Source organism: Cinclus cinclus, chromosome 7 (assembly GCF_963662255.1).
Source record: "Cinclus cinclus chromosome 7, bCinCin1.1, whole genome shotgun sequence".
Lineage (NCBI taxonomy): Eukaryota > Metazoa > Chordata > Aves > Passeriformes > Cinclidae > Cinclus > Cinclus cinclus.
This window is the reverse complement of record NC_085052.1, coordinates 11,511,212-11,526,315: the sequence shown is the minus strand read 5'-3', so window position 1 is coordinate 11,526,315 and position 15,104 is coordinate 11,511,212. Positions and strand designations below refer to the sequence as shown.

General features: G+C 38.2%; 1 protein-coding gene across 1 annotated transcript in view; it reads left to right on the top strand.

Moving 5' to 3' along the window:
- The window catches only part of CFAP58 (cilia and flagella associated protein 58), a 55,342-nt gene that overhangs the window by 22,412 nt on the left and 17,826 nt on the right, over positions 1 to 15,104 (top strand). The window contains exons 11-15 of the mRNA XM_062496633.1: positions 923 to 1,069; positions 4,446 to 4,586; positions 4,940 to 5,163; positions 7,150 to 7,261; positions 9,500 to 9,604. Coding sequence (XP_062352617.1) covers positions 923 to 1,069; positions 4,446 to 4,586; positions 4,940 to 5,163; positions 7,150 to 7,261; positions 9,500 to 9,604 — 729 coding nt within the window. The remainder of the gene's footprint in view (positions 1 to 922; positions 1,070 to 4,445; positions 4,587 to 4,939; positions 5,164 to 7,149; positions 7,262 to 9,499; positions 9,605 to 15,104) is intronic.

Here is a 15,104-nt window from a genome sequence, read left to right as displayed (position 1 = left end):
AGCATCCCTCATTTGTTGAGTAAATCCACACCTATGGTAGATAGTGCTGCAGGAGCTTTAAGCTACCCTGGTTTGGTACTGGAAGAGGATGTATTCATGTGACAGATTATAATATCTTCTCTGTGAGGTGGTAGGTTCTAGCAGAGGAGTTACAGCCTCTAAAGCTCTTTCATTACATCCAGAAGAACATGTCTGTCTAAGCATTGAGTCTGTTAGCTTCCATTTCATGGCATATCATATGCTGTCCCTGTGCTGAGCTGAAATGCTGATTTTGTATAGGCAGGCACCTTTTTGCTGTGAGTAGAAGTATTTCTACTGACCTGATCTCTCTTCAGTGCTACCAGCCTTTTTGCTCTCTGTTGGAGCTTGAGGTATATGTTAAATATTTTCACAGAGCCTTCTCAAACACTGAGCCCTCTTTTGCACTTTGCACCTCTGTGCAAGCTAGCATATATTGGTATCTTACTGAGGGCTATGTTTACTCGCACAAAACCAGCTTCTCTCCAAAGGTTTGTGCCCAGCTACGTATGACCTTATTGGAAAAGCATGTTGTTAGAAGCATGAAAACAGATGGATGTGATCAGAATCTTAATGATTTGGATTGACTGCTAGTTCTTATAGTGTGTCCAGCACTTTAAATTAAATGTCTTATTAAACTCATGACTGATGGTCATTATTTTTTTCAGTGTATCTTTTAAAGGTTTTCTTAATTGAAATGTCATGCTGGCATAAACAAAAAAATTGTTGTTTAATGAAACAGTTTTGTTTTGTTGGATTAAAAAATGATGTCTTATAGTGGGTACAACAGATCTATTTTCATGCACCATGGCTACATTTTCCAACATCTAAATAGCCTGAACTCCCCATCACAAACAATCTCTTGCTTTAACCATCTCTGTAATCACACTTCCTATTCTATTAGGATGAGGTAGCAGAAATGAATATGAAACTGAAAAACGCCACACGTCAGCTAGATCAGCTGAAAGAGGAGCTCAAAGAAAAGGATTTAGCCCTTGAGAAAGCACATGTGGAATTCCAGCAGTCAGAGGATGAAAAAGAGTCATTGAAAGTAAGACCCTTGACACAGATACTTTCTTGCAAAGGGTGGATTCCAGGATTTCACAGACTGCATTGTGTTCTGAACTGTGGTAGTGGGTTTGCTGTATTTTAATAAACTGTTCTGTAATTCAAGCACAAGATTTCAGTACCATTTACAGATACCAGTTGTAGAAATCTGCGTATATGACAAATATAATCTTTGCCTTAATTATAGTAAAAGAGTCCTGAATTGTCTCTTGGAAGCTTTAAATGTCTTGGTGACAGAACATTTTTTACAAAAAGGTAACATTTGCTTGCAGAAATGTTGATTTTGTGGATAAACTGATTCTAGCAAACTTTTTAATGTAGACCCTTATAACTCAACTTTTTAAGAACTTTTTTTCTACTGTTTTAAAGTGCAAACCCCATTATATTGCACAATGTTGCATTTCTGTGTAGCTATCAAGCATTAGGCTGTTGGGAGTTAGGCTGTGCCTTATAGTAGGTCCCTCTGGACAGAAAGTTATTTTAATATTGTGGTATAAAGCAGCAAGAACCTGTCTTAAATCAAATGAAATCTGAGCTTCTTCTTCTCAGTGCTGGCTGCAGCCCATCCTTAGATAAGCTATTAGATTTGTGGTGGTATCTCAACCCAATTTGCTGTACTCTGAAAAGATTTATGGAATTGTGTTCACAAGAGTTTATTTTTAATCTTCACTAAGCACTAGGAAAAAAAAATACCAGGAAAAAATGCAAACAATATACCCCCAAAACCCGAAAGTTCCTTGTCACTTTTCACAGTGTTTTCTTTTGTCAGTTTATTGCTTTGCTTCAATGACTCCTTGAATTTTCAGCCTCTCTCAGCACATTACAGTTATGAGAAGATGTCAATAGGGCTTTGTAAAAGGGTGATGAATTTGTATTCTTGTACCTGATCTGTCTGAGAGATATTCTGTCTCTCAGTGATGGAGAAATCAAACAGCATCTAATTCCCTGTGTGCAGCTTTCTGCCTTAACTCGTCCCCAATTCTGTCTCCTCACCTCAGAACTGTCTGCCATTTATTTGGCATACATGATTGCTGCATGGTTTACCCACTCAATTATTCACCAGCAGGTTTGTCCATACACTGACATGACATTACTGACTTGCTTCAGGGCACCGTTGTCTTCTACCTCAGTGTCACTGCTGGGTACCAAACCAGAAAAGAAGTCAGAGGGAACTGATTGTCACAAACACAAAAGAACCCAATTATTTGTGTTGCAAGCCAGTATCAATTTATCCTTTTTGCTCTGATGTGAAGGCAGTAAGAAAGCTATTCCTGGGAAATAAGTTTAAAGAATGTGCTAAATCACAGAGGACTGGGATTCATAGGAATGAGGTTATACAGACATGCTCAGGCATCAACCTCAGATGGCATAAAGGCCTTAAAATGTGTAATCATGGTAAATCCAAGCTCTATTAAAGCCAGTACAGTGCCATGTTTTGGCTTCAGTTGGCCTTCATGCTGGGCTGCAAGTTAGAGTTGTTTGACGAAGGAACTGAATATTAGAAAAAATCTATCTGTGGTCCTCAAGATTGGAGCTACGGTCAAGTCAAGTGCTTAGTGTAATTTTGTAGTTGTTTATGCATATTTTTTGTTAGCATTTTCTGGAAATCTGAATATAAAATCTGACTTGTTATTTCAGCATTTTGTGTTCAGTCCCAGTTATAAAGCTATAACTTACATAAAAAATCCTGTTTTCTTCCTTTTAGTATAGTATACCAATAAAAGTATCACTTGCACTAATATTTCAGAATCCAAACAAGAATTTAGTTTGAGCTGGCTTTGAGATTTTGGTATAGGTCCCATACATGTTATTTTTTCTTGCTGTCTGTTCTTCAGTTCTTACAAATTTTCTGAACCAACTTCAAGTGAGCTATGCTGATTTACAGCAGTTTTAGACATGACCATTTTTCTGCTTGCACAGTGACTGCTTTTATTAATTTCCTTTTCTCTTACCTGATGTACGCAGACCCTTGTACTGTGGTTCTGAGCTTATTTAATCTAACTGAAAATCCTTGTGTGGCCTTAAGTATTTATGTTTCTCACTATACAAGGCAGTTCAGATTTATTTTAACTGAATGTGTTCCAGTGAGATTTGTCTATATGAGTGTTTGCTGACCACATCTAATGCCACTTCTTGTTTACAATTCATATTCTTCTGACATAAGGAGACCACAGAATTGTGATCTATTAAAAAAAAATATTATCCAGCTATGGCGAACACATGAGCAGTTTTACATTTGTGGCCAGCTTTTGTACAGTGTTGATTGCATTTCAGGATAAAGTGACTTGCATTTTTATCCAGTTGATGAATTCTGATGAGTATCTGACACTGACTAACAGAGCTATGTCTTGCACATATAGGAAAATGAGAATTTTATTAAAGAAAATAAGAAAGGAACAAGCTATTTTATTATGATGATGGAACTGTTTCTTTCTTAAATCAATGCTTTTGCAAGTGCAGCCTTCATCACAGCCTCATTCTTTCAGCACTGGATGATGCTTATTCCCAAAAGGCAGCTTCAACATCATCCTTTTAAAGGGTTCTAGTTGTGGCAAAGTCTTTGAGTTAAGGCTTGAAAGTTTTCCATGAAAATCAGCTGTGGTCAGCTAGTTCCACCTTGGCTGTAATAGCCTAGCAGTGATAAGAACTTCTAATAATCCAGGAAGACCCTATTATTTTTGATCTGCATCCATGCCTTGAATTATATACATTTTGTGACAGTGGGATAGAATGACTGGGCACATTCCAGTGTTTGTGTTGGTGCTATGCAGTTGCTGTAGTAGTGCATTGTTCCTTCTTGCCTAGGGACAGCCCCTCTTTTCACAGTCTTCCTCATTAAGACATCCACTAAACAAAGTGCTGTGACTCTTAAATCTTGCTGTTCCCTTCTGATTGCCACCAATTTTATTCCAGTCTGAAGCCTTTCTTGAGTTGATGCTGCTTTGGATTATACAGCAGGTATTCTTGCCCTTTCAGCAAGGTGAACTGTTCTTTCTCACATCCCAGACTGACCCTGAATAACAACTCAATTGAAAAGCTTTCTAAATATGTGCTATGTAATTAAAAAAAAATAAATTAGGCATCCCTGCATTACAACTTAAATCATTGTCATAGATAAGAATACTTTCAAATTTCTGTTGAGTATAAGACAATTACATTAAAATAGTATTTACAGTATTTTTTATGGGACTTCATGCCTGCTTATCTTGGGGATTAGTTCTGAGTAACTAAGAAACTGTGTATCTCTCAGGAAGGTGAAAGCATGTATGAAATACTTTAAACTAACTTTTAATTGTAGGTTTTTGTAAGAGGAAGTTACTAATGAACAGTTGTTCATCAAAATTCCTTATCTGCATCAGGCTGAACTGCTTAGGATGACAACACAGGCTCAGGAAACCAAAGCCTATATTGCAAATCAGGAGGCAGAAGAGAGAAAACTCTTTAAAATCATTGCTGCAGCTGATGCAGATAGACTGAAGCAGAAGAAGGAATTTGACAAGGTAGGAATCCCTAATCTGAGTTTTCAAATGCCCTGCATTCTGTTTCCTCATTTGCCCAGTGTATTTTTAAGATGAAGATTCTCAGCTACTGTGAATGTGGGAGTACTAAAGCTTTATAATGCCATTAAAACCAAGCCATTAAGACACTGAAGTGACCGAAATCTGTAGTTTGTACTATTCAGGTGATCGAACCCTTAGAGGGGAAATCATTGGGTTATTGCCATATTTCTTTAATAAGAGTGAAACCTCCTAATGTACGTGATTTTGACTGATACAAGTATCATGAGTCGTGATACTCCAGGATAGTGTGAAGGAAGTGCAGCCAAGTTTGTGGCTCTGCCCTGTGCCCACAGGTGCTCTGTGAGAGACATGCCCTGGGGACCCAGCTTATTCGCCGCAATGATGAGGTGGCGCTGCTCTATGAGAAGATCAAAATCCAGCAGGCCATCTTAAACAGGGGCGAAACCGAGTACCGGCAGAGGATGGAAGACATGCGCATTCTCAAGCTGGAGATCAAAAACCTTCAGCGAGAGAAAGGAGTACTTGGCAAGAGCGTGGCTAATGTGGAGGAGCTCAGGTAGGAAACCCAGTGCATACATTTCCGTAGTGACTGCACCCATGATTTTGTATTTGAGACAGAAAATATGGTTTATACAAAGTAAAGACTTGTATCAACATGCATTATACCTTGGAGGAGGGGTTTGTTTGGTTTGCCCTCAAACACAGACTGGATTAAATTAATTAAACAATTTATGAACAATTAGGAAAATTGAAATACAGTAATGAGCAAAGAAGAGATCTTGGCCAAAGTTGAAATAGTTTCCATATCTCCTCTTGTACTGTGAATTACTGCCTACAGAATAAACCTGTCAGCAGCAAAAAAGGCGTTCATAGTCCAGTGAGCTACTTAGTGGTACAGTGGTACAAGGCCTAGATTAGTGGAACTAATTTTGGTTAAACAATCCATAGACTATGGAAGACACTTGACATATTTAGAACAAAAATCTGTTTTCAGAGCTCTCTCCTTCCAGATTTAAATGAAGCTCTTATGATCTCTGAGAAAGGTTTAGTTAAATTTTTACTGAAGGTTTTCTTTCTTTAAAACAGCAATTTAGGAGCCCAAACCTGATTTATCTCCTTCTTCTCCAGCTTAACGCTTCTTTTCTTGTTTACCCCTCCTGTATTTGAGTTGTATTCTTTCCTGTGGTCATTTTCTAAGAATTGGTCTTGATTTGTAAAGGCAGTTATGGTTTAAGCAGATAACCATTGTACCAATTCAGTGTAGTTACCACAGTTTTGGGTGCGTGGATTTCAGCAGAACAAATTAACTTCAGTTCATGGTCAATCTCATTGACTCCAGTGGAATTATGCCAGTTTGATTTGGTGAAACAGAAAGGAGAACCGGGCACACAACATTAGCAATTGCAGTTTTCATCGACTGACTGCAGATAGGAATAGGATTTGAACTTGCTGCCCAAATGCATTCAGCCAAAACTCTGCAACTGTATTGAAACTCAGTGACAGTATTGAAGTGCAGTGTGCTGCATGCCATGATGGGTGGATCAATTCTTGCTAACTGCAGCAGCAATCTCATACTTTAATGAAGTCCAAAACCATCATGAAAACTGCCTGTTGAAAAAACTCCATTTATCACTTGTGCTGCTAATTAGCTTTCCTGATTTGCCAACTGGAAATGTGAGGGGTTTTTTTTCTCTTCCATAACCTTGTCCAACTTCTCGGTTAAAAAAGGCCTTTTTCTCTCTAGTGAGCTAAATGCAATTCTGAGCTTAGTAGGAAAAGATTCAGTGGTGGAGGAGGCATATGAAATCTTCCACCCCCTTTTGACCTTGGAGAATTTAGAGGATCCCATCACTGAAGTGATAAGGGTCAGATCATTACAAAATGTGCCTTTTTTCCCTGCCCTTCAGCCCCCTATCCCCACCATAAAAGCCTAGCTGTCAAAGAATCTTGGTGGTTCTCAATCAATTTTAAATTCAGCCACAAGTCACCTCTGAAATTCCTTGAGAAGATGCAATAAAAGAAATCAAAGTACATTTCTCTTAGGAATGATGTCCATCATACTTAGGTTCTAGAGTGTGTTTTATTTAATGGGTTATGTGACCCACGTAGATTTAAAACCTTTCAAACACAAGCTGTTAGATTCAACACAGTGGTAACTGGATATGACCCATAACTGATTTGTAGGTTGATGAACTAACTGTCCTTCTGGCCTTAACATACATGGGAAGATGTGAAGAGTGAGCTCCAGTATTCTGTGGAATGAGTTCCCCAGGAGTCTCTTTTCTTTTTTCATTCTTAATGAAGCAAGTAAAGAGGTCCAAGTGTGATATTTTATGGTTCCACCTGTTTAGTGGTATCAGTGTTGATATGTTTTGCTACCACAGTTTTGCTGCAGTGGCAAGTGGCTCTTTGTGCTTTCCATGTAGTGCTTCCTGTGCACCATAGTGCATGGGAGAATGATTTGTTAATGTCCACATTAGTGCCTTGTCACATTGAAGTATTTTTGGTGTGTTTTTTCTTTTTATTTTATGCTGGTCTTCAGATGGGAGTTTAATCACATGCAGAAGGAATTGTTAAGGGAACAGACTCGGTGCAAAATTTTGGAAGAAGAACTACAGAAGCCCTTGCAAGTTCACAGATGGAGAAAATTAGAGGTGATGTGTGAGGATTTTGTGTTTGCAAAGCCCCTATTACCAAATCAGTGGCCCAGCAAAAGTCTATTTCATTTACTGTTATGCAAATGATATGGAGGGACTGGACAGACTGAAATTTCTGTAGTACCAGTGGAATCCTTGCCTGCTGAATGCTTTCCTTGCACAATGAAATAATTTGTGTCACTTTCTCAATGAAAAATTGCAGGGGCATTTGTAAAGAGACAGTGAAGTTCTAAAGGGAAGAAGAATGCATTAGGTGGGCTTAGAGGGGGTGATTCCTTAACATTGAGGGTGAGAAATAAGATGATAGGGGAAAGATATAATCCTACCCTCACCAAGCAAGGAGATCTATATGGGAATGTATATGGGGAGAGAGCCAGTAATTGAAAGGCTCATAGAACAGGTAGACTGGAGAATGGACAGGTATGAAGTCAGAAGGTAAATTACATCTGCGAAAAAACAGAAAGAGGCCTCATATAAACAGTGGTGGACTATCAAAGATAGTCATTCCAGGTAATATGAGTTCAACTGCTTTACATAAACAGCAAATCTAAGTTTTCACATGATTTGAACCTGCCAAGTGAAGGGGAAAAATAAAAAATCCATCAAGCATAGACCAAATATATGAACATCAGTTGGCATCACTGGATATTTTTGATGTAAGTCAGTGCCATCTGAGATTTCTCTGTTGCATGGATCTCTGATCTTAAGCAAGCCTGGGTTGCTTAGCTTCTCTAATATTGAGTGATAATGTGCTCTGTCCCTGCAGAAGCTGAGCTGAATATTTTGACTGTGCTTACTAGCATAATAGTGAATTTCTGATCTTTCCATGCTGAGCTTAAATTTGGATGGTGTGATTAGCTTTTCGCATGGAACGGAGATACAGTGCAGGATGCTGAGCTATGTTAACAACATCTAGGTATAAACTCTGGCAGCACCTTGTAACAAAGAAAAATCAGGCCAGTCAAAACATCCAGTGATGGGGAGATGAATGTATGAAGAGACTGATAATGGGAAATCATGTCTTTCTATTCTAGGTAACTGGTTTGTATTTGGAACACAGAAAGGCCAGCAGATGGCAAGATACATATGAAGTAATCCTGATGGGGTTTTGGTTCAGTTCCTAATGAACAAACACTCTGATATCACTACAGTTATCACAAATTGGCACCATGCTTGGGCAGCAATATAAAAATGTACACAGACTGAGTGGATCATGGGGACTGGTCCACTTTTTAGCCTGGTTTCTCAGGAAATGATGTTGTGTTGTGAGAACTGCATGTGTATCTGTGTTAGTGTCCTAGTTTCACTTGAATTGATTAGTCAATTTAGATAAAATCAGACAAAAGATTAAGAGCAATGAGATACTGAGTTCCTTATAAGCTCAAGCAAATATAAGAGAGCAGGACTTTATTGGAGTCTTTACTGCAGTGTGAGTTTAATCCTTATGAGACACCACATGAGAGAGAAAAAGCCAGATGGGAGAGAGGTGTTATGAGTCCCTGAGTGAGGAAAAGTTTTCAGAGTTTGCCCTTCATTGAAAGATCCAACAAGAGAACACAAAGTACTGGGAAAGTAAGCTTTGCTGGCTCCTCCTCACAGAAATATTTCTTTGCTCCTTAGAGCTTTCTCCAGATTCAATCTGTACCAAAAGAATGAAAAGGAAAGGATGGAGAGACAGGCATCTACTAGCTCCTGGTCTTACAGGCTGTGTAGGTAGAGGGCAATAGTACAGTGCAAACACTCTGTCACCACTTTAAGCACTTGAAAGCACACATTGAAGAATGGGATTTCACATGCATGGACACTTTAGAACCCCATAATAGTTCATCAGTGTACCCCCCAAATTTGTTCCTCTTAAATTCTCCTTCTGTTTCAGGACTAAATTGCAGTTAGTCTTTCTTTTGTTCAGTTTCTCCTTAGAAACAAAGTCGGCACTATTTGAAGTTCTTGAACATCAGGAAGTACTTAACTGCACTGCTCTGTTCATTTGTCGGTGAACAGTTCCTGTTGCTGCTAAAATTGATATATTAAGTTCCAGGACTGCTTGTATACCTGCAATTAAAAAAAAACGAAACAGCTGAATGTGTCTTCCCCTAACCCCCTCCCCCCCGCCTCCCCCCCTCTCCCGCTTTATACTTGTTACTTTTGAACACTGAGATATTATGGTTTTCATTTGCAAAAAGAAACAGTAACTTGTTATCATGTATACTTTTTGAGACTCCTTTGCTTTCCTAGGCCAGTGACCCCACTACCTATGAGCTGATTCTGAAAATACAGAGACTACAGAAGCGACTTATCAGCAAGACAAGTGAGGTGATGGAGAAAGAATTTCTTCTTCAGGTACTGCAGCATCATTATTTTGTTGCATCTCATTAATATATTTGACTTAACTCTGCATTCTCTATCTACTGGCATGATCTTCCTGAATGTTACTTAGATGCATGACTTTGGATTTCTTTTGCATGCCCTTTAGATAGCTTTAGATGGCAGCACTGACTCACTGAAAGAGAATAAACAGCATCAGATTAGTTGATTTTTATATTCTGGTTACTGATACCTGGTCAGCTCTGGAAAATAAAACTAAAGGTTGGCCTTAGTTTATTAATGTCATAGATTAGTCTTCCAGTCAGTCTTATTCTTTCTGAAAGGATTTTCTTTGTCATTTTAAACAAGTTTGTTATGACCAGAACATGAAGGAAAATTCCTGATTGATTCCATTTGTGCTTAGTTTGGCTTTTTGCAGGGGGAATCCTAAAGAGTTTGTATGATTTTGATATGCTGCTGTCTGGGCATGTTTGATTTCAAGGTTTTTGTATTGAACTTTGCAAAAAAATAATTTTTTGTGGTAGCTTTTTTTTTTTTTAGCTGTATCTGATGTCCCTTAACCTCAATGATAGCAGTAAAATTTATGTTGTAGACTAAAGGAAAGACTGTATTCCTATAGTGCAAACATTGCTATCAAATATAACAGAAAAGGACTCCAAAGAGTCCTGGCTTTAACCAGAGGTATTAATCTGGTCTCTCTGGTGACTGTAGGGATAGCTACACATTACCAACTCTAGGTGTGATTTTACCATCTTAAATACCCTAATAGTCTTGATGTGTGTGTTGAGTATCACTCACTGGAGAGTAAAATGTGACCTGAATCTCCCTATCCCTTGAGAAGAAGCTCAGCAGATCTTACCAAAACAGGGTTTGTCTCTATTTATTTCTTCATAGGAAAACATTGATCTGAAATTTCATTTGAATGTAATGTATGGTGTATTATTCCTCTGCTTGGAAAAATGTGATCTTTGTTGCATAGCACTGAAAACCTGTCAGTGAAATAGTTAGTGTAAAACGTAGCAAAAATAGCTTCAAATTTACTGTGCTTTACCCATGCACAAACCAAATTCTGTTAGATTTTACGTAGTTTCTATGGCATATTTGGCCTTATCCTTAGTATGCTTCCATTTTGTTATTATCTTTATTTTCAGCTGAGGAACTGAGATATTGAGGTATTAAGTTGTCTGCCCAAGAAAATCTTTGAAGTAGAAGGTATTTGAGATTACAATACTGTATACTAGCCATAGGTATAATCTTTCTGTCTCTGCAATGCTCCTTCTATGGCAACTCTATGATGTTTTTATTATTTTTCTAGATTTAAGACAGAGTTTGGCTATATAAAATCTAATTGCTATAGTTAGAATTTCTAATGAGTTCCTTTGTGTGCCTAATTCAGGCACCAATTTCCTGTGTAACAACACTGAAATGAAGGTTTCCCTTGGAGAAATAATAGTGAAGGCCGAAAATACTATGCTCCACATTGTGTTCAGGGATTTAACATCAATGTTTCTGAGCTCTTTCCTGTTTTTCCACACCATTTTGAGTCCTCCACAATGACTGAAATAGGGCTCTTTCATATCAGGGTTTGGATATGAGGAGAAAGGGAGGACAACCCCCAGCTCCTTCCCTTGAAGGGCTCTATGTGCTACTGGATAGCTCACTGGCACAGTGACCACAAATTAAGTGTACTAGCAGAGCTGTTTCTGCTGGGTGTCTGGATAACCTGGTATAAGGCATTCTATTACTCTTTGGTCTGGCTGTCCTTGGTATGAGGATTGTATCTCTTTTGTAAAATCATACCCTGATACTCACCTATACAAAACCCTTGCTAATAACTTACTGAACTGATGTTACTAAATTCCAAACTGCTGTGGTGAAGGAGAGAGCCTAAGGAACATCTCCAGCAGAAGGAAATGAACAGAACAGTAACATCAACTTTCTGGAGAGAGCTGAGTTTCACATATCAGGAGGGTGGCTTCACTAGACCACCTTCTAGGCAGTTTGAAAGATTTGAAGTATATTTGAAGTGAAGTATTTGAAAGGCAGTGTAGTAGTTGATCCTGAATAAACTTCAGAATTATAGGAAATAGCAGTAATTGAGCACCAATTTCAGGAATTTTTAATTTTGTTCCCTCAGTATAATTTGTATGTTGAGAGAGTTCTTTTTTCTCTCTCTCTCTCTTTTTTTTTTTTATTTTATCCTGGTAAACCCTTCATGCTTAAAGGCATTCAGCATCTTGTCATTATGGGTCTCTCCTGGAAGTCAGCTCAGCTCAGTTCAGTCACTGCTCATTTGCAGGAGTGGGGGAATTGCTGATGACTGGCCTGTGCCTACTTGGCAGAATATTCCCCATATTCAGATTTGGAGCCTGCAGATTGAAGGATACAACTTATTAGGTCGGAGAACAACTGCTATCCCTGTGTTATGTTTGCTTGCATAAATCACCCTTCCTTACCCCCAGGCATCTTCATTCAAATCTTGTCCTGTAACAAGGGCACAGCCATTGGGTGTATCAGCTTTAAAATGATCTTAATCTCTTGCTTGCCATACATAGTATTTTTTCATTTGTGTGTGGCTAGCAAATAGGATATTTGTTTAAGGTAAAGCTTGTATCTGTGTCTAATGTGCATATTATGTAGCATAAATTCCCTCACATCAAAGTGTAGAGTAATAACAAAAACTTTATGTGTTGAATACAGAGCATTAAAAACACCTTTGGAGTTTAGAAATAACCCATGTGAGGAAATGGTTGAGCCCAGTGTCAGCAACCTGCAGTTTGATTTGTAGGGTATTCACTTTGCTGCATACTCACGCAGAGCTGTAATGTTTTTATAAGGGAAAATAATTCCATTTGTATTGTGTGCACTATAGCTCTGTCTTCTTTTACTTTTTGGTAAATGGTCTTTTAGCAAAAGTGCAGGGAACAAGGTTTCAGCTAGATATATAAATGGAAATTTTTGCTGGGCAAGGATCATAGTATATAGATTCCTGTAGAAAAGCACCTGCTTACTTTACCTGCTCCTGATGTCCATTTTTTAATAAAAAGGACGTGTCCTTTCTATTAGCTTTTTCATTGTTTTTAACCTGTCATTTCTTTAAAATTGAGGCAGATGTAGAAGCAAAATCCATGGTACGTGATTAAAAGAATGATTTACTATGTTTCAGTCAGAAAATTTAGATTGCTGGCAAAATGGGAAAAACCCAGCTTGACTTTAAAATCTCATGCAAAAATCTCTCTTAACCAGTCATCAGGGCACATTTTTTTGGATCAGACATATGTTGAGAGATAATGAATATGCAACATCCTGAATGTTGGGTTTTTCTAGAATGGCTTTTCTGAGTTGAACATTTTAATAAAGGTGGAAAAAGATTTCCTGTGTTAGAGAAATTAATAAATTATTTTCTTGTTTCTGGTTTATCTGTGCCCTGTCACCACAGCATTTGGGTTATCACATCTCATATACCAAATAAATAAGGTCATCCTGAGATGCTACTTTAAAGAGTAGCTGCAAAGCAGGTGGTCATACTCTCTCTTTTAATTCAGGCAATCTCAGAGTTGTGAGCTGCTCTGCTGATGAAAAATGCTGTCTTAAAAATCAGATCCAAACCCAAGGTCTTGAATACGTATGGTCAATAAAAATGCAATGGCATTTTTCCCAAACATAGGAAATGTTACTTCAGGGATAGCCAGTTTTCCTGTCTGAGTCATAACCTTCCTTCTGAATTTATGGAATCAAGATAGAGCATTTTTTTGGTTCTTTTCTAAACTGTTGAGTAACATTGCAGGACTTTGTGGAGAAATACATTGTGTGCTGTCCAGGAAATCTCACTGATGGATGAAGATCTTTGTGAACATGTGTGGGATGAATGACATGTGTTGTAAGGCCATAAGGAATAATTATTAATAAACAGGAGTGCTCAGCAAATCCTCACTGCAAAAATACTGTTGCTCACTTTGCACGTGGGGCAAATCCCTCGTGTGACTGAAGCTCTGCCTTGCTGTGTACTGAGCAACTATGTGGTAAACTCGCAGTGGGAAGTATTACCTTGTTAGGATTATGATTAGTGTGGTTTTACGAACTAATCCTATTAAAAGTGAATTATGCACTGCTTTATTTGTTTCAAATTTAGTTCTTTCTCTTCAGAGTGAACTCCTCTAATTTGATTTTATGTCTGACTGAGCAGAATTTTATTCAGCTGCATGTCTTGGAATGGATAACAACATAAAGATTCACATTATATGTCAGTTACCTCTTTTGTCAGTCATCTCAGAAGATTGTTCTTAAACGTAAGAGAAAGTGCAACCTAGATTATTTGTTCAGGGAGGCAAAGGCAAATGTCTCATTTAAGCCTTGCATGTAGTAGTGAAGACATTGTTTTTCTGTACATGTGTATTTTTAATCAGTGTTGTTTAACGCTGTCAGCAGTCAAAGCCCAGGACTGGGCAGTCAGGATGTGATGCTGTGCTGACTGTGTCTTGAGCTCATAGTTCAAAGAGTGCAAGGGCAAAAGGCATGATTAGCTCATGTATCTGACTCAGAGATTACAGCCACATAGCACCCACGTGTCCTTGCATTGAGCCAAGTTTTGAGCTAAGTTTCAATCACTCCAGAGAACTGACTGTCCCAGTGACAGAGAGTAGGAGGAATTGAAGGAATGCTGCTGCCTCCAGCCCAGTTCCATTTCAGGTATTGTGAGACACAGGGAGGGGAGAGTGAGAGACCTTCTCTGTAACCTTGGGCAGGCTACTTAGCTTTTGCATGCCTCACATCAAGTAAAAAGGGAATAAAATAATTTCCATTCTTGTACTGGTGTGTGAATGAATATATTAGAAACATGACTTAATTCCGTAGCAAAACACTCAAAAGAGGCAGATGTTTTATTTTATTTGTGCTAACTTGGTAGTAGAGCTGCTCTATCCAGTTTGAGGTGCTCGTTGCTATAGTGTCTGAACATGTACATAACCATCTTTACTTCTCAGAGCTGGTACTATAGTTTCATAAAGAAATCTGCTTTAGAACGGTGTGTTACCGTGTGGGTTTATGCAGGTTGGCAGCTATTGAAATAAAAGTTTTCTCCCATGAAGTGTAGGAGCTTGGGGATTTGCTTCCCTGTATTTGTTATGCATTTCCCACCCATTTATTATATAAAACATTTTTTCTTTTTCTTTCTTTTTTTTTTTTTAATCTCATGGGGTCTTTTTCAGCCCACTTTATGGCAGCCTAGTCCTTCTGAAAAATCACTTCTTTCATTAGCTTGGGAGTTTCATGAAGAATTTCTGCTAAGCTCTTTGCTCCTCTCACAGTGCTCAAGTAGCTTTCATAAGAGAAATATGTACTTAAATGCTGAATAAGAGATTTTCTCATCAGACAACCCACTAGGAAAAGTAAGAGAATACTCTCTTATCTGCTACCTTTGTTTTGGTATTCCTAAGGTCCAGATAGTTTTATCTTAGATGTTATATTTGCATCTTCAAAATGGCTGAGATTTATTTTACCCTGTCAAATTTGGCAT